Source organism: Apodemus sylvaticus, chromosome 3 (genome assembly GCF_947179515.1).
Source record: "Apodemus sylvaticus chromosome 3, mApoSyl1.1, whole genome shotgun sequence".
Classification (NCBI taxonomy): Eukaryota; Metazoa; Chordata; class Mammalia; order Rodentia; family Muridae; genus Apodemus; species Apodemus sylvaticus.
Genome location: NC_067474.1, coordinates 134,073,758 through 134,093,435, shown reverse-complemented (window position 1 = coordinate 134,093,435; position 19,678 = coordinate 134,073,758). Strand labels below are relative to the sequence as shown.

Genomic DNA, 19,678 nt, shown 5'->3' with positions numbered 1-19,678 from the left:
ACTGCCTCAGTGCCATGTAGTTTATTGTTCTCAAGAACTTGAGGCCTAGGTGTTTGAGCCCCCAAGCCCAAGTTTGGGTATAGACTGTGTGCTGTTGTTCATGGCCTCCCTTATGAACAGTACACCTTATGAGCTAGAAACATCCATGCCTAGCACAAGAACTGATATCTGACAAGGGACTCCCCACTCATTCATTCAGCTCCCACAGAAACGCCGTGTGAGGGAGTCGCTCATTGGGAAGCTGCAGAGCTGGAAGCTGGGCTTTGCTGGGATATCAGTTCATTCTGACATTGAACATTGCCCACGTCTTCAGGAGGCTCTGACCTGTGTGGTAATGATGGAGTTTGAGAGGTAAACAAATTGCCACAGGGTTAGTGGCTTAAAGCAACATTCATCTATCCATGGTTTTGTGGCCACAGTTTGACTGGGCCTTTCGCCTCTGGGTTTTGGTGATCCTGCAGGGGTGCAGTCAGGTTTTTGGTTAGGGCCCTACTGTCTGCTTCCAAGCTCACTTGATTTTGCCAGAATATTGGTTCCTTGGAGATTGCTAAGATACCTCCTGATGATATGGTAGAGGCCCCCTCAGCTTCGTAATGCAGGGGTCCAGCAACATAGGCATTCTCTATCAGAGAAAGGACTGGCGCTCACTAGGGCAGGAATTCTAACCTATGTAGTCCCACCACAGAAATGATGGTACCTTTGCTGGATTCTGTTTAGAAGCCAGTCTCTAAGCCAGCACATGGAAGGGAAGAAATTACACAAGAGTATAGAGTGCAGAAGACAGAGATCATAGATCTTACAGATCACAGATCTTACAGTCTGCTGCAGTGCTCATTTGAGACAGAGAAAGTAACCAATATGGGGTAAAAGAAGTATCAAAAGGTGATTGTGATTGGATAGTGTTGATACTACAGACCTGGACTTGACAGTCAGCATTGGCAAAATAGCCTCCTGACTACATTCCACTCCCCTGTCCTGTGACACGCAGTCATCAGGCTGAGCCACTGAAATTGTAGATTACCCCCACTTTTGACATTTCCAACAGCACCTGGAGGAAAACTTTCTATTCAAGAAGATGTACTTCTGCACTGGCCACCAGGAAGTGCCCGTGCTCCTTCCTGGCTACTGTGATTGCCTGGCTGAGTGCCAGCTGTTGATTGATAATGCCTGGTGGTTCTGGATACCTGATTCAGAATGGGAGAATTAGGACCTAGTGAGTATATGTAACAAATGCTGTTCATCAGGTGCTCATCCCTCTGTCCTGGCCATTTCCTGAGCACTAAGTTCTCATTTCCAGGTTCTAGAGGATAATCTCAGGGTAGGACAGGGCCTTTTTTGTTTGTGATAGAGTGTTTTGGTTTGGTCTGGTTTGGTTTTTTCAAGGCGGGGTTTCTTTCTGGATTCCTGGCTGTCTTGGAATTCACTCTGTAGACCAGGCTGGCCGTGGATCTACAGAGATCCACCTATCCCGGTCTCCTGAGTGCTAGGATTGATTATGTGAGCCACCACAGCCTGGCTCCAGGGCCCTATTTCAAAAGAAGCAAAGTCTGCTAGGGGAAGAAACTAGTTATAGCATGGTAGGTATAAGGACTTCATGGAGGTATGGGTAGGACACTGAAGAATGTGGGAAGACTTTGAAGGCTCTATTCTGTGTATAGGGCACTTGTGTTTGGGGGCCAGGGAGGGTTCTTTGTGGGTGAAATGTATTGGATATGCTTTTAACCTCATCAGACAAAGTACTCTTGGTCTTTACAAGGAGTGTGGTAAGACCGTTCTAGGCAGAAAATTCTAACAACTAAAGAGATGGATGGAGGAGGAAAAGAGATGCAGTTGACATAAATAACATCAAGGGCATCGGTAGCAGCCTGACCCCTGCGGAGGTACAGCAGCTGGAGCGAGCCCTGGCAGGCAGGGGTGATGGCAGCCGAACCCAGGTCTGCACTACTGGCCTTCAAGAAGCCATGTCTCATCCAGCAGGACAGGGAGGGCCTGGACCGAGCCAGCAGCACTGGAGTGCGAGGTGCCAGATTGTGTCAGTTGTACAGTGTTATCTGTGTTATCTCTGGAATTTCAGTCCTAAAAGTCAGTGGCTTATCACTTTGTTTTCTTGGGGAGTTGTGTGTGGGTATATAGAGGCCAGAGATGTGGATCCGTCTCTGCAAGAGCAGTAAGCAGTCTTCACCACAGACTCATCTTTCTAGACCCCTGTTTGTTTTGTTTGGGCTTTTCACCTTAGCGCTGTGTAATGGTGTGGCTTACAGTGACTACTGTCTGACTTGATGATGTCCATGTGGTATTCTACAGTCTGATAGGCAGCCAGTGAAGGTAAGAAGATAAGCCAGAGGAGGAATCTAAAGCGGCTCTTCAATGTCTGGCTTGAGTGTGTTTGTCCTCTCAACAGACTATGGAAGAAAAAGACATTGTTGTGGGTATGCACCAGAGAAGACCGCTCAGACATGGGTTCAAGCCAACAGAAAGGCTTTACTAGCTGGTTGGTTACTACACTCGGTCTTGAGGATCCCAGTGTAGCACTGAGCCTTTCTCAGGGTGAGCTTTTAAGCACAAAACCCACGTCCTGGGTTGAAATATTTCAGTTACCAAGAACAGTTAGCCAGGAGCAGAAGCAGGAAAGCAAGGTTAGCACATTTAGAGCTGTTCCCAGAACTATGAGTTTGATGGATTAGGCCTTTGTTTTAGTTTGGGCAGGTGTTGCCGTCCACGTGCTGAGTTTTACAGCCTAAGGTCTGGGACTCTGTTCAAGACACTCTGATATCTTTTAACATAATTAGTGACCTATATTTACTTCAAGAATCTACCTTGCTGGCTCTGCCCAAGCTCACTGGGTGTAACCACTGACTGCGCTCCTTCTCCACCCCTAGGATCTAGAAGGAGGCCTAACTTTTGTATTTACTTTTCCAAGTTATTAGGTATATAGGTAAAGAGATAGCATGTCTAGGGAACTTTTATTCTATCAAATGTCCCCTTTATCTGATTTTAATCTCCATGTGGCCCATCGCCCATGAGGTCTGAGTGGGAACATTTTCAGTTCAGAAAGTGGCTCCTGGCTATTCAGATAGCAATGGTGAGGTCAGGTTTAAACAAAGCTGTATTTGCTTTGGGCAAGCCATAACAAATCATATCTACCTCCATCCATGCATTACCTCGGTCATGTCTTAGCAGGTAGTTCTAGAACTTTACAGAGTGACGTACAAAGTAAGTGTGGCTAGGCAGTGGTGGTGTCCACCTTTAATCCCAGCACTTGGGAGGCAGAGACGGGCAGATTTCTGAGTTCGAGGCCAACTTGGCCTACAGAGTTCCAGGACAGCCAGGGCTACACAGAGAAACCCTGTCTCAAAAAACCAACAAAACAAAAACCAAAGTGCGTGTGGCTAGTGTGGGGTGCATGTCTCTAGTGCATGCATGCCTGTACTGCTCCTGGAAAGCTGAGGTGAGAGTCTGGATGCCAGTTTCAGACCAGCACGGGGGACTGTCTCAAAAAAAAAAAAAAAAAAAATTAAAAAAAAAGGGAGTGACAGTGGTGTTGGTGCCTGTGGAAATAGGCAGTAAAAATACTTGCTGCATAAACAAGATCTGAGTTTGATCCTCAGCACCCACATTTAAAAACCTGAGCATTGCCGGGCAGTGGTGGCACACGCCTTTAATCCCAGCACGCAGGAGGCAGAGGCAGGCGGATTTCTGAGTTCGAGGCCAGCCTGGTCTACAGAGTGAGTTCCAGGACAGCCAGGGCTACACAGAGAGACCCTGTCTCGAAAAAATAAAAAACAAAACAAAACAAAAATCCCAAGAAAAACAAACAAACAAAACCCCCGGCATGGTCTTACATGCTTGAAATCTCATTGTTGGCAGGGCAGAGTTCACAGACCAGCCTAGTGTAGTTGGTGAGTCCCAGGCTCCAAAGAGAGACCCTGTTTCAAAAACTCAAGGTGCACAGCCTTTCTGAGAATGTGTACACACACCCAGCCTCCAAAGTCAAATAAAAGCAGGATGAGAATGTGAGCGACCATCGTGGAGTGGCTCACTCAGTGTCCAGTGATTGATTGTCACAGAGCAGAGGTTAGCCAAGCAGAGAAGTCTACTCCTCCTAAGCAACTGAACCTGTGTGTCTGGCATTAAAGCCTGTGTGAAACTTGTGTGCAGAAGGTAAGGTTTGTTTCCGGAGTTGGAATTGGGAGGAAGGAGCTTCTGAGTGCCCTTAGAAATTGGACTTGTATGGTCGTGAGCAGCTTTGATTGTGTGGGTCCGTCACTAGTGAACATGTGTGTCCACATCTTGATTGGGATGTTGTCCTGTCCTCATCTCTCCCACTTCACCCTTTCCGAATCCGAAGCTCTCCCAGGGCCAGCGTCTCGGCACTCTCTCCCTCTGGCATGCTTCAACCCATTCCCAGGGCCTTGGCAACCCTAAGCTGCCAAGTCATACATATTTCTAGCTCTGATTTGTACTCAAGTTAGTGTGCATTTGCCCTGTGTTTGGACTTGACACATCTACCAGACTCATCCACTACAGACTTACTGTGTCTAACATAACTCCGAGTTTACCCCTGAAATGTGCATCCTCTATGTTCTCCTCATCTGTCTCACAGTGTTACTTAGTTCAGAAACACTAACCGTCCTCTATTCCATTCCTCTCCATGCCGGTCAGCCCTGCCCTCAGAGCACAGCTACAGATCTGACCCCTCTCATCACTTCCACTCTTTTTTCTTCGTCTAGGTCACCTATGCCTTTCCCTAACTAAGGCAGTAGCTTCCTGTGGGCCTCCTTGATTCCTTCCCCACCCTTGAGTGTCTCCATAGAGACCGTTAGCGACATCTTTTAACACCAGTAGCCATCCCAACACCTGCTTCAGAACATCCCCAGGCTCTGTGACCCTCCGTGGAGACAGTAGAGGGCAGCGGTGTGAGTTAGCTGCATTTGTAGCACACTCTTGGCCCCAGCTTGTCCATCTTTAACTTCATGTTTTTCCACCTGTCCACTCACTTTGTTCCCAGAAACAATGACTCTGAGACTTAATATCTCATGAATAAATGCCTAAGCCAAAAGCTCTGCTTGTTCCCGGACTGGCTCATGACTTAATTACCTGTTTATTCTGGTCTAAGTCATGGCACGTGGCTGGTTACTTGGTCCACAGTTTCATATGACCATCTTCTGTCTTTGGGGCAAATCTCCTGTGCCCAGCTCTCTTCCACAATCCTTGCTGGATGTCCTGCCTCAGCTCACTGGCCATAGGATTTTTTATTGACAGGTGAGGATTCCATACACTGCACAAGAGATTATCTCTACAGACCTGAGTGTCAGATTCTTCTCAGGTCTGATTTAAAGTTCTTACTTTAATGTTAGGTGCCGGGGATAAGTCAGGGGCCTTTGAATACACTGAACAAGTACTTATAGTAAAGCCATGTCCTCGTCTCAGGTCCACTGATGACGAATGGTGCAGTTGACAGTAGATGAGCTATTAGATCCACCATTTCCGTGAGTAGAACAAGACTGTGGCTATAGTAGCAAGGCCAGTCCAAAGCCCAGGGAGATCCTGTGCACAGCCTCCAGCCCAGTGTGTATCTGGCCTCTGGGCTCATGCTAGATGCCCTCTCCCTTGCTGATTGTGGTGTCACATGGCCTCTTAGCTCCACCCTTTCTATTGCATATTCTCTGGGCCCTGGATACTCTTGCTGCTTCAATTTAGCCTCAGTGTGGTGTGGATGTGGGACAGCCGAGGGTGGACCCTACCTAGAATATTACCCAGCACTGTTGCTTTCCAAGCCTATGGGTGCTTCACACCTTGTCTCAGTACTTGGGAGACTGAGGCAGGAGGATCACATGAGTTCAAAGCTAGCCTCAGCTACATAGTTTGGGTCAGCCTGATCTACAGTGGGTCAGTGTCTTAAAACAAAAATAAAACAAAAAGGGTTTACTGAGCCATGTGGCGGTCCACACCTCTAATCCCAGCACTCGGGAGACAGAGACAGGTAGATCTCTAGAGTTTGAGGTCAGTCTGGTCTAAGAGCAGGTTTCAAGACAGCCAGGGCTACACAGAGAAACCCTGTCTGGGAGTCTTCTGTGCCACACTGTCCACTCAGCTGCTTTGCTGGAACCTTCCAGAGCTTTCGTCCTTGCTCAAGGCCTCCCTCGCTCTTGCATTTCCTCTCACACTGGCTGCCTCTCCATTCCCTGACATAGCTTCCGTCTTACTTCTGTCCTTCACAGTGACTTTCTGTAAGAACTTAAAACCTTGTCTTCATTTTTGGACCTCAATTCCTCAGATCTTCATGTCCCTGAGAAATGTTACTCTATGTTTATACCACCTTTTAGGTACAAAACCCCTGAACCTATAAAAGGCCATACCGTCTTGGAGCTGACACTCAAGGGGCTCTTCACGATGTGGACCCCAGCCTGCTTTTCACAGTCTTCACCTTATGCCCAGCCTATCTCAAACCTCAGGCACTCAACAGCGGGAGCCTGCACCAAACAGAAGCCCAGGGTGAGCCCAGGGTGGCTCTATCTAGGTTCAAGTGGGTGGAGAAAGCAGGCTCCTCCCCTAAGAATCTTCCATGCTCCGCCTCTTGCAGCCCACTGCAAGAGCTGTAAATTGAGGGCCTGGTGCCTCTGTCCAAGACTGCAGCCCCTCCCCTGACCTCTGGATTGTGAGCTAAGAGCCAAGTTAAGAGGCTGGACCCGCATCGATGCACCCTCGCCTGGGCTGGACCCACTGCCTCAAAAGGCAGCGGGAAAGCCTCAGCCTCATCTAGGAATGTTTGAGCCCCAGGTAAGCATTCCCCACTGACGTAGAGTAGGTGGGGCAAGAAAGAGGGACGGGGACGTCAGGCTAGCCAGTGCGTCATCTGACAAAACTGGGTTTAACCGGGCTACCCGGACAACCTGCGGGAAGCTGGCGAGAGACTAGTGCTGTGTCCCGTTCTCAAGAGGCCAGGTCTATGCAGAAGATGGCCTCTGGCCTCCGGGGAAGGGATAGCAATGTGCGCCACGAGGAAGGACAAGAGACACCACTGCTGGAAAGTACACCTTCATTCTCACCAGCCGCACCTGCTGCCTGGTGAGGGAACGCGCCTAATCCCTCAGTCCTCCAAAAACCCACAGTCATGTGAGCTCCGGGGTCGCGCTGGGCCAGGTTCTCACCAACAGTTTCCGTTTCTCAATTCCTCTCCAATTCATTTCATTCCCACATGGGGCTGGCTCACAGTCACCTCTTGGAGGGCCCCAGCTCAGACTTCCCCAACACCTCCAGTCACCCGTGTCTTGGGAACCAAGACTTGCTGTATTTTTAATTCTCTTTGGCAATCACACCTATCCTTCTGTCCTGGTAAATGCCACCACATGGGTGAAATTCTCCCTTCTCTTTGCCCTTGCTCCAGACTTGGTCTTTGCTTCCTGGTATACCCAGGGCAACTGGAACATGCTTAGTTGCACATAACACATGTCTCCTCAAGAACCTAACATCCCATCAAGACTGTATCATCTGAAGTTGGCACATGGGTCTTGTTCTATTTACACAAATATGCAAAGCATGGTACAGGGAGGCACTGGAAGAAGAAGATAAATGCCAAGGGGTGAGCAGCTGCCTGGTGTGCTGAAGGGGCTTCCTCTCTCTCTCTCTCTCTCTCTCTCTCTCTTTGGTTTTTTGGATTTGGTTTTTTTTCAAGACAGGATTTCTCTGTATAACCCTGGCTGTCCTGGAACTCACTCTGTAGACCAGGCTGTCCTTGAACTCAGAAATCCGCCTGCCTCTGCCTCCCAGAGTGCTGGGATTACAGGCGTGCACTGCCACCGCAGGCGGGGCTTCATCTCAAATATCTTCTCAAAGGCCTCCACGAGGAGCCTAGATTCTGGGTCCATGAGAGTCAGCGTAGCAGGAGGGCCTAAGTGGTGTATTGTGTGAACTAACATTGAACACTTTCTATTGCCAGGCCTCATGCTTGGCACAGGAGACCCCAGTCTGCACTCAAGTTGCAGCTCCTCTAGGAAAAAAGGAAGACAAGGTAGGCAGTGAGTAAAGAACACCAGGTATTACACAGTGAGCACCAGAAGCCTTCCAAGACGAGCATCAGAAGGCTCCTCAAAGAGGACCCATCAAAGGCCCAGGGAATACCCAAGAGAGGGGTTTCAGCAGGGCTGAGAGTGCGAGCTGAGAGTTTGGCAGGGCTGGTGTGGGGCAGGACTCCAGACTGAAGAATCCCAGAAGCTGGCATCTGACCAAATCCACTCCTTCAGGGCAGGCACAGACCAGCTTCAGTTGTGTCCCTCCTCTGAAAACCTCCCCCAGGCAGGGCAACGTGGTGACACGTGGTGTCTCCTCTCCCAGGCTGGCTTGCATCCTCTGCCTGACTGTCCCTGAGAGATCAATCCAAGTCATCTCTGTGTCCACAGGGCCAACTGTCAGACCTGCTGCTAACCAGTGTGTGTTGTGGGAATGAGGAGATTTCTCCCTTTCTGGGGACTTGAACAGCCCTTCTTATCCCCAGCCCTTTCCTTTTGCAAATAATATTTAACTGAGAAAGAGGAGACTCAGTACAAGTCCTGTCCGTTTGGAAGCCTTGCTCTCTCACCTGTAAAGTAAGGGGCACTGTGAATGCTCGTGAACGCATGCTTGTGCCTCAGTTCTGTAGCCTTGCTAGTGCTGCTGCCCTTTAATAGTGAGTTCCTCATCTTGTGGTGACCCTCAACTATAAGATTATTTTCCTTGCTACTTCATTAACTATAATTTTGCTGCTGTTATGAATTGTAAATATCTGATATTTAGGATATCTGATATGTGACCCCTGTGAAAGAGTCATTCAGTCCCAAAGGGGTCACAACCCCCAGGTTGAGAACTACTGTTCTAGACAGACAGACTGGTGTCCATTCTTTGAAGGCAACAAGGGTTCTCTTAACTCTGACTAATCAGAGCACAGGCACCTTCCGGTCCTGTTTGTTGGTAGATGGCAGAGTACAGAGGGACGAACACTCAAGGCAGAGCGGAGGCTCCTCCTGTAACTTCAGAGTGACCTCTTCCGAGGCTCTGCCCTTGCTGTTGTGTTTGCCTTCCTTGGGATGTATTAGCGGGGGGTAATAACCCTTGCCAGACTGAGCTCACTGGGCCAGTGGGAATCCCAGGCATCCAAGTGGTTTGTGAACAGGGTAGACAGTGTAGCAGATCTGTGCTACACTGCAGCACATCTGTGACTAAAACATCTGTGAGCAGTAAGATGGGGCAGTGCCTGGTTGTTGGGAGACTGGGCATTGGCCCATCTGCCCTGAGAGGCAGAGACCCAGGGATGCTGTTCTTGTAGGAGATGGTAAGTGGGTGGGCTGGCAGGTGAAGGAGTACTTGGCTCAGAAACTGAGGTATCCTATCCTGCTGGGGTTGGTCTTGAGGCAGGAGAGATGGCTGTAACTTCATGGGGTGGGATGGGACAGTCAGCCCTCCCCCTTCCCTCAGTCAGCCCTCCCCCCTTCCCTCAGTCAGCCCTCCCCCCTCCCCTCAGCGCGTTCTGAGGGTTACATTGCTTCCTATTTTAGGTGTTAATCCTAAGGGTGTGATCACACAGCTACTGATTCCTTTGGTGACTAAGGCTGCCTATGGGAACAACCAGCACTTCAATGATGCCTCCAGTCCCTGACCCAAGCCCAGCCCCTCCCAGCTTTGGACAACTTGCTGTCAGGCTTTCTTGAAGCAAAACAAAACAAAACAAAACAAAACAAAGCAAAGCAAAGCAAAGCAAAGCAAAGCAAAGCAAAGCAAAGCAAAGCTTGTCTCAATCCTTTAAATTTTGTTTTATTTTGTTTGTTTTTTGAGACAAGGTTTCATATGTAGCTCTGGCTGTCCTGGAACTCACTTTATAGGCCAGGCTGGTCTTGAACTCAGATCTGCCTGTCTCTGCCTCCCAGGAGCTGGGATTGAAAGTGTGTACTGCCACGTCTGGCCTTGTCTCAATTCTTGCTCAGGCCATAGAGTCTGTAACTGTCCAGAGGGGCTGTCTGGAGGCCTGAGCCTCAAAGTGGGTAAAGACTGAAGAGAAAGCAGACATGAGAACAAGAATTAACCATATCACTCAGGGGCAGAGTCACTGTGTGTGCTGACGTGTTGTGTTTACCCCTAGTAGTGGGGATTACCTGGCTCAGAGAGGACACAACTTATGTGTAAGGGGAATGTTTGTTTGGACATAGTATAAAAATAGCCAAGACTGGTTGTGAAGATGGATGGCCAGCTGGTTTCATGCTGCTGTGTGAGATGTCATGACGGGTGGTCAAAGGCCTGGAAATGGCCTTCCTCAACACACAGAGGCTGTCTGGTAAAGTTGTCCCAGTGAACTCCTCAGTCCTAGCCCCCAAATCTCCTCCTACTGGGGTCTTGGTCCCCAGAGGAACAGCAGTAAGTTGAGGTCCAAGGATCTGGGGTTTGGTTTTACTTAGCATGTAACTTTGAACAGATTTCTCCATGATTTCTCAAGAACTTGATGTTCCTCACTCATAAAATGGGGGGAGGAAGAGCACACGCTCTGCGCTGGCCCAGACTAGAGGTGAGGGCACAGTGCTGGCGAGCCACTGAGTGGCAGGTGCCCACATCCATTCGAGAAATTGATTTTCTTCTCTGTTGGAGATGGGGCCAGTGTTGTGGTGTGCCCTGAGGTCTCTGAGAGAGTGGGCGTAGCTTCTCTCAAGTCAGCCATTAGTCTGTGACAAGGTTCCATCTCAGACAGAGACCTTTGAGGTATTGAGAACACTCCTGTGAGGCCAGGGCGAGGGGGATGGAGGCCCACACAAGTTCATCTGGCTGACTGCTAAGCTTTCCCAAACCTTGTCTTCAACTCTAGTGTCTTCTTGCTAATTTGTCCTCTCAATTCAGTTGGCAAGACAGAGTGTAAAGAGGGTGCAGTCCTTAGATGGGGTCTCTAGACTCCATCTAGAGGCTCTGGGAGCCTCTTTGGAGATCCTTTGACCTTGAGAACCCTGTGCAATTCTCTCCTGGGCCACAGGTCATCGCATCATAAACCAAGAGCAGATCAATTCTCAGATGACTGAATTTTCCTGGAAAGATGTTATTAATGCCTTGGCCCTGGCTAACATGATCCTGGGTCTCTTCTCCATCTTCTGCAGCTTCAGCAGGTAGGTCTGGGACCCAGCCTGCTCTTAGCCTAAAGCGAGAGCCTATGGCATGAGGAAACAGGTATAGACTCCAGAGACCTGGCTGGGGATGGGGACAGTAAACACTCTCTCTCTCTCTCTCTCTCTCTCTCTCTCTCTCTCTCTCTCTCTCTCTCGGCTTCAAATTCAAGAACCTGTGATCCTGGCCTTCATGTTATTATGATCTGAGATGTGATGTCAATGTCCACATAGCATGAAGAGTTTATAGCTATCCTTGTTCCTTCAGCTATAGCAGTTGAGGATGGCTTGTAGGAGGGGAAAAGGCACAGTAGTACTTTCTCATGGCTATTCTCTCTCTCTCTCTCTCTCTCTCTCTCCCTCTCTTCTCTTCCTCCCTTCCCCCTCACACCCTCTCTCTTCCCTAGTGTAGCCCAGGATGGTCTTAAACTCACTATGTAGCTTAGATTGTCCTTGAATTGTCCTTAGATTGTCCTTAGATTGTCCTGATCCTCCTGCTTCAACCTCCCGAGTGCTGGCACTGTAGTGTGAGCCACCCCACTTGGCTTTGTTCGTATTTTCTGGTTCTCGAATCAGAACATATGATTTGTCTATCTGACATGAGCACTGCTCTGGAACTTCTGCCACACTGTGCCACCAAGAAAGTGGGAACAATTTATGTTCCTAGAAGTTGGATTCTATTTTGAGACCTTTGATAAACCAGCCCTTTAAAGAAACCTCTTTGTGATGCACTCCTGATGTGTACTTGATTCTTTCTTTTTCTTTCTTTCTTTCTTTCTTTCTTTCTTTCTTTCTTTCTTTCTTTCTTTCTTTCTTTCTTTCTTCCTTCCTTCCTTTCTTTCTTTCTTTCTTTCTTTCTTTCTTTCTTTCTTTCTTTCTTTCTTTCTTTCTTTCTTTCTTTTTTTCCTTCCTTCCTTTTTCTTTCTTCCTTCCTTTTTCTTCCTTCCTTCCTTTCTCTTTCTTTCTTTCTTTCTTTCTTTCTTTCTTTCTTTCTTTCTTTCTTTCTTTCTTTCTTTCTTTCTTTCTTTCTTTCTTTCCTTCCTTCCTTCCTTTCTTTTTTCTTTCTTTCTTTCTTTTCCTTTCTTCCTTTCTTCCTTTCTTCCTTTCTTCCTTCCTTCCTTTCTCTCTCTCTCTCTCTCTTTCTTTCTTTCTTTCTCTCTCTCTCTCTCTCTCTCTCTCTCTTCTTCTTTCTTTCTTTCTTTCTTTCTTTCTTTCTTTCTTTCTTTCTTTCTTTCTTTCTTTCTTTCTTTCTTTCTTTCTTTTTTCTTCAAGACAGGGTTTCTTTGTGTAGCCCTGGCTGTCCTGGAACTCACTCTGTAGACCAGGCTGGCCTCGAACTCAGAAATCTGCCTGCCTCTGCTTCCCAAGTGCTGGGATTAAAGGCATGCGCCACCACTGCCTGGCTACTTGATTCTTTTTGTATCTGTTTTTTATCCATAACTTTGGAGCTTTAGAGTCTAATATACCGGGAGAGCGCAAAACCCCTGGAGGGTAGTTCTGTGTTACAACTGTAGGTTCTGTTGTCTTCATTTAGCTTCAGGCCCCTTTTGAGACTCAGGGGTGGGCTAAACAAATGCTGAAGCTGTTGGGAGTGGCTGGGGTCCGGCTGCCTTGCTTCTGCTGGGTCATCTAAGCATTGTAATCCAGTGCAGACTTGGCAGTGGACCTCTGTGGGCAGGTTTGCTTTAGACTGTGTGGCTGCTCACAGAGTAACTTAGGACCACATGATGGACAAGATGCAATGGAGAATGTGGGGGCTAGAGGAACTCTGGGAAGTCACTTAGAATAGACTTAGAATAGAGCCAGCACCAAATTTGAAAGAACTTTGGGAGACACCAATAGATCTGAATCTGAGTTGGAGAAGCCATCGCCTAGAACTCATCCAAGAAAATCAGCAAGCATATTAGACTTGATTGCACTACCCCATTGTCTGGATGTAATTGACACCTGCAGATGATCCGTCCAAGAACAGCAGACTGTCCTCTGTGCTCAGGCTGTCCTGGAGAATTCACTAAGACAAACTGCATCCTGGACATATAAAAGACTAGAAGTCATAAAGAAGGTGATGTCAGGTCAAATGGAATTAAACTAAAGCTCAGTAGTGAGAAAGAATATACAAACCCCGACCTGGGATCACTCGTGGGAGTGCTTGTCTACAATGTGTGAGGCCCAAGCTTCAGTCTCTAGTACTGGGAAAAAAAGTACCAGATGCTTAAAAGTAGGAAAGCTAGAATTTAGCCAGGTATGGTGACATAAGCTTGTAACCCCAGCACTAAGGAGGCAGAGGCAGGAGGATCAAGGGTTCAAGACCAGGGGTTGGGGAGATAGCTCAGTTGATGAAGTGCTTGTGGTACAATCACGGGGGCTTGAGGTCAGTTCTTAGCAGCATGTAAGAAAGTCAGGCGTGGTGGCATGCACTCAGACTCCTTGCTGGAGAGGTGGAGACAGGAGGATCTCTGGGGCTCACTGGCCACCCAGCCTTACCAAGCCAGTGAGCCCCAGGTCCCAGTGAGAAACCCTGTCTCAAAAAATACGGGGGATGGCTCTGGGGGACTGGGGACTTAGTTACTTTTTCTTTTGCTGTGATAAAACACCTGACAAAACAACTTTAAAACAAAGCATTTAGTTGGGTTTACATAGGATTAGAGTTCATGCTGGCAGTGCAAAGGCATGGGGAGAGACAGCTGAGAGCTCACATCTAGGTCAGAAAGCAGGAGGCAGAAAGAGCGCACTAAGAGTGGCTGGGGTCTCCTGACGCCCCGTCTGTCCCTGAGACATGCCTTCTCCAACAAAGCCACCCCTCCTAATCCCTCCCAAACAGTTTGACCAACTGGGGGGTCATTCTCACCTAAACTACCACAGAGTGAAGGAAAGGAGAGAGGAGACTGCTTAGCATAAATTCATTTCACAAGTGGAGAAAACCACCGAGAGAGACACCTAGTGACTTAGCTGAAAACTCAGGAAAGAACCCAAGCCATCAGACATACCCGGGACTTAAGGGCTGGAAGGGACTTTGGTGATTACTGTGGGGAGGGGGTCAGGAAGCCACCATGTATTGGGAGTCTGGGGGGGGATAGAGCCACATATGAGGGTTGTGAAACATTTAAAGCACAATATCGAAGGGCTATGAGTGCAAGGAATGTGCTTGTGTGTGTTCCTGTGTGTGTGTGTGTGTGTGTGTGTGTGTGTGTATGAGAGAGAGAGAGAGAGAGAGAGAGAGAGAGAGAGAGATTTGTGGAGAGTGGGTATTGAGTGGGGACTCGTCCAGTGGGCACTAAAGGAAGCTGCCCCGCTGGCCTGCCTTCAGGAAGTCCCACTGTGCTTCCTGGATGCTTCTGATCAGCTTCCTGTTAGACATCGCCATAGAGACAATGACCAGACACCTCAACATCTGCCACAAGCTGGGTGAGTCTAGACCTCAGGCCCACTCTCAGCCCTGGAGAGGGGAGCGTCCATCTCCGGCTACCCCCCCATCCTCAGGCGGGCTTTCCCCAGTTTCTCCCAGTTGTGCACACGCATATGCAAATAGCAGAAACAGTCCTGCTATCTGCAGCCTAGACCCACCCCCTGGGCTGGCTCTCTTCCCCATCTTTGTCCGTCCCTACCCTGGTGTGCAGTTCCTATTTCTTCGTCTCTCTGTTTTAATCCATTTACTCTTCTTTTGATTTGTGCTAGTTTGCTGAAGTTTTGTGTTTACACTTCATAGCACATTATGGTTATTGTGAGTTTTGTAAGGTAAGATCTCACTCTGACTTACACAAGCAATTCCTTTGCTGTTTACTCTTTCTCGCTTTCCAAGTGTTCACTGGGGATCCCCTTCTTTGTAAGTGAAGAGTGCCCTCTATAGTTTTCTTAGTGAAGAGGATGGTGAGGGCAAGAGGTAGACTAGGCAAAACAGCTGGTCCAAAATACCTTGAAAGTTTCCACATAAGATTTTGCCTGAAAAAGGTGCCTAGGCTTGTGAGCACGTGTGCCCAGCTGACGAGGGCCAGCAGAGGCAGAGCCTAGGGAAGGTGCAGGCTTTGACCTCCAGGCCACCTTAAGGGGGCAGCCGCTGCCCTCTGAGAGCCCAGCACTCCACACTGTCCCCGCCCCAGGTGAGGCCAGGGTGCAGACCGCACACCTGGGAACTAACCTTGTCCTCTGAAGCAGGACTCGAGCTGAATGACTTTGCTGTCTTCACCACCTTTGGCCTGGCCTCAGCTCTGCTCCTTGGCGTGGATGGGCCTCTGAATGGGTTCCTGGCCATCATCTATGTGCTAACCACTTCTTTCCGCCTGTGTTTTTATTCAACTGGTGAGTGGAATCTAATTCATCTTAGAACTGTGGCAGGGATCAAGGGGCAGGAGAAGCCGGGGTCACGTATGGCCTCCTCTTCCTCTTCTTGAGCCTGCTGGAGGTTAAGGGCTGTATTGGCCGAGTCCTGGTCTGAGACGGGTCTTTGCTTCTTCAGCAGCTGTATCTCTCTGGTATTAACTGTAAGGAGCATTGCTTCACACCAGTTCTCCCAAACAAAAGGGCTGTGCCAAAGTGAGGTTAGCTGCCTTCCCACAGCCACACAGAAAGGGTTGCAAACCCAGCACTCATCTCTGACTGGCTTTTCAAGGACCCTTTACAGTGTGGGCACACCTAGTAGACCACTGGTGCCTGCTGTCCCCCAGAAACCAACAGAGACAGATGCTTGTGAATAACTAAATGGCCTCCACACTCCTGGGCTTCGGGGATTTGGCAGGTCATGGAGAGGAGCCGCAAACTAATAGGTGCCCTTAGAGCCAGGAAGCAGCTGATCCCATGGTCTTTCCCCAGGAGGAGGCCCCTCTGGGTACAAGGGCCTGCCCTGCCCCTATGCTTCCTGTGTGCTGGCCTCCACCTGCCTTCTGACTAAAGGCAACACATTCATTCTCTGCTGCATGGCCTCACTCATGATTCTCTTCATGATCGACCAGAGTTGCTACCCACATGATGAAATCCTAGATTCGGACAACTGGAAAAAAATTGTTTATATAGGAGGTGAGTTCAAATACCTGCCGCCATCTTTGTGGTGTCTCACCACAGCACTGTCCCTGCACTTGTGAACCTTTCACCACTGAATCTGTTGTTATCCAACAGTTTCCAAAAAACAAATACCCCAAAATTTACTATTTTTAATGTCTGAAAATACCAAATGTACTTACTTGCATAGGGAACTGTTTTCTTTATGCTCTGAGTTCCAGTGCATCGAATTAGATTGCGCTCAGTAATATCTACCTAAGTTAATGAATGAGTCCGGTAGAATTAGGGGGCATGTGCCTATGTGGGAGTCAGTCTGGTAAACCAGCCATAGTCCTTATCTCTGGTAGGGAGAAAACCAAAACAAACTCACAAATAAAAATGTCAAAAAAGAATAAGAAACAAACAAAGCTGGGTATAGTGGTTGTGTTTGTAATTCCATTCTTGGGATGCTGAGGCTGGAGGATCATTGCAAGTTCAAGATATAGTGAGTTCCAGGCCAGCCTGAGCTATAGAGTGAACTCTGTCCCAAAAATAAATTAAGTAACTACAATTAGGGATTTGTTTTGATGCTCTGGGAAAGTATAGGGTGCTCTCAGAGGGCGACTCATTACAGAGGGATGTTTAAGTGAGGTCTGAAAGATGGGGAGGAAGGGCAGTGCAGGGAGAGGATACTGTTTTGTAGTGACTGAATGCAGGGAAGGGGCATTCCCACACAAGAGAGGCTGTGCTAAAGTGAGGGTAGCTGCCAGTGTGGCTGGTCCTAGTGTGGAAAGCCAGTGACGAAGACTTGGACTAGTGAAGTGGGCAGACAGGGTTGCCCTGAGTTAGGGCTTCCTTCAAGGAGTCTTAGTTTTTCTTCTATGATGTGTGCTTGTGAATAAGCATACCTGGGAATGGAGAGTCCTCCATTGTTCCTTTGCTGTGATCCCCTCTGGGTTGTCCTGGTCTGTTTCCTTCAGATTTGTATCTTATGTGGCACTAGTACAACATCCTTGTCCAAGTTCTGGGAGCTGGTTTCCTGGTGCCCACATAGCAGAATGGTGAGGAGAGTCTGTAGCTGAATGTACCTCAGTTGAAGCTCTGACTTCGGCATGTGGTTGTTGTATAAATTAGGGTTAATCCCTCACCATTTTGAATTCAGTCTCCCTCATCTATAATTAAAGCCCCGAGTTCCCACTTGTAGGTTCACTGAGACTGAGTGTGAAAGAAGGTAGGAGGTCATTCTCTGGTGGGTCCTAGACGGGAAACGGCAGCTCCTGCCGCCCTCTTCCCACCTCCTCTCTCCTAGCTCAGAGTGTTTTCCTCAGAGGTTACACTCCTAGAGTTGATCTCCTTTGCTCAAAATAAACCACACACTTAGTGTGAGACTCCGGGGTTTCTCTGCTCTATGAGTTAGGGGAGAAAGAGCACCTCGTAGCTTCTGACACCAGTTGACGCCAGTACTGTGCACGTTTCTCAGTGGATGGTGTTAATACCCTGCTGGCCTGGGGAACAGTGGGTTACCTTAGACTGACGACCCTCCTTCCCTACAGAGCTCCAGACTCTGAAAAGCAGGGTCACAGCCAGTGGAGAGTAGATGCCATCTATTTGTTTATTTTTTTTTTAGGACAAGGCTGGCTTTAAACATTGCCTGCTTGCCTCAGCAGACCAATGACTGCTCTCCAATTGCAGTTTTCCAAAGCTTTAGCTTATCTCCTTAATGGATTCTTTTCCCCAGAAGTGACCTTTTGTTAGGTCACCTGTCACAGTCTAATGGGATCTTACAGAATATGTTGTGGTCAGGTTGGGGATGCAGTCCAGTTGGTGGAGCATGCTCATAGTATGCACGGATCTCTGGGGTTTGACCTCAGTACTACATACACAGGCTGTGGCGCTACATACCTGCGGTCTAAGCACTTGGGAGGTGGAGGCCAAAGGATCAGAAGTCCAAAGTTGCCCTCAGCTACACAGCAAGTTTTAGGCCAGCTTGGGCTACTCAGATCCTATCGTGAGTAGGAGATCCTATTGATGCGCTGTACTCTTGTTAACTGGGGCTCAATGTCTAGTGTTTAAAGGTCAGGCCGACTTAGACTTGAATTAGGCCTTTGTGCAGGCGACTTCCCATGTCTCCCATGAGAAAGGTAGGTGTAATTCTAAGTCCCAGGAATAAGATGGAGTGTAAGTGAGGAGTAGAGGCTGGTGTGGAGCACGGGTACCGTGATGGAGTCCAGATGCCTGAGTGTGTCTCATCTGAAATGTAGATTGTCTTGGGAGTACCTGAGAACACATCCGGGTGCTTGGAGGGATCTTGGGACTCAGCATGTTGTGATACTTATGGCTAAGACTGGTTAGAATGCAAGAATCTGGCCCCATGTGGTGACACATGCCTTTAATGCCAGCACCCAGGAGGCTGAGGCAGTTGGATCTTTGAATTTTAGGCTAGTCTGTCTACAGAGCCAGATCTAGGACAGCCAGGGCTATAACAGCGAAACTGTCTCAAACAACTAAAACAATAACAACCAAACCAAACCAAACAAACAAAACAAACCCACCAATGAAGGATGTGGTTCAAAATCAGCAGAGGGTGTATGGGATGTGACCACAGAAAGGAGATGCTAGCTGATCAGAGTTCACTCCAGGTGACATCAGAGAGTTATACTCAGTTCCTAAAACTCTGAACTGTGGTCATTCACATAAAGCATTGTCTTCTAGGGACGGTCATCAGAGAGTCACATAGGCACCCTCTGCCTAGCAGGGACCAGATCCAGACACCAGGGTGCAAGTGGGTGCTCAGCACAGACCACGTATTGCATGGCCTGGGCACAGTGAGCCTCTCTGAGCAATCATAGAGTTATTGGTATGAGAGCTGAGGCCACTCTGTAAGCAGTCTCAGGCATTTAACATAGCATGCTAAACTCCAAATTAGGATTTTTTTTTTTCCCATTGAAAAGGCTCTGGTCAACTTGGATTCAGTCTTGGCTGGGACCTGGCCTCTGGTCTGAGATCAACAGAATGGACCTGAGATTGCATTAGCTTCCAATCAGGGGCTTCCATATTCTTAGTAAACTGAACTTACACATGAGGTTCTTGTTGCTGTCTCTTCAGCTCTGTGAGGGACAGGGGTGAGTGGGTGGGTGGGGTGGTGGTGGGTAGGAGCGGTGCGAGGTGCTTCATGAAACTGAATGTCTGTGTTTCCTTTCCAGGTGTTATCTTGCTGTTTTTCTCTCCGTTCCCGCTCACCGCCTTTTACTGCCTGACTTGGTCACTCTCCTACATCTTCTCCCCTGAAACCCTGTGGGGCAGAGGAGTTTGTATTAAGCTCTAGCGAGAGGAAACCATAGCGTCACCACTCCTGCTGGTTCTGTGGGTTTAGCATGCTGGACCGAGACCTGCCTGTCCTCATTAAAGCTTTCGGATACCTGTGTTGTCATGTGCTTGGTGGGTGCACTCTCTCTTGCCTTGACTCACATCAACCCACAGTGGGCCCAGAAGCCTTTGCTTCTTTCTCCTTACTGAGGGTTCAGACTCCTTTTGGGGTAATACTTTAATCAGTTCTGTAGGATAGACTTTTGCTTCCAAGCTAAGTTTTCGGC

At 48.4% G+C, this 19,678-nt stretch overlaps 1 protein-coding gene across 2 annotated transcripts; it reads left to right on the top strand.

Moving 5' to 3' along the window:
* The first annotated feature begins 7,726 nt into the window (after positions 1 to 7,726).
* Positions 7,727 to 19,515, top strand: Tmem269 (transmembrane protein 269). Of its 2 annotated transcripts, XM_052177193.1 has the most exons (6): positions 7,727 to 8,011; positions 10,988 to 11,117; positions 14,422 to 14,519; positions 15,267 to 15,410; positions 15,921 to 16,124; positions 19,289 to 19,515. In XM_052177193.1, the coding sequence occupies exons 1-6, from the start codon at positions 7,945 to 7,947 to the stop codon at positions 19,408 to 19,410; spliced, it is 765 nt and encodes a 254-aa protein (XP_052033153.1). In that variant the 5' UTR covers positions 7,727 to 7,944; the 3' UTR covers positions 19,411 to 19,515. The 2 variants fall into 2 exon arrangements, with proteins under 2 accessions (XP_052033153.1, XP_052033152.1); XM_052177192.1 differs by lacking the exon at positions 7,727 to 8,011 and having other exon boundaries at positions 10,379 to 11,117; positions 15,264 to 15,410.
* Positions 19,516 to 19,678: the final 163 nt, after the last annotated feature.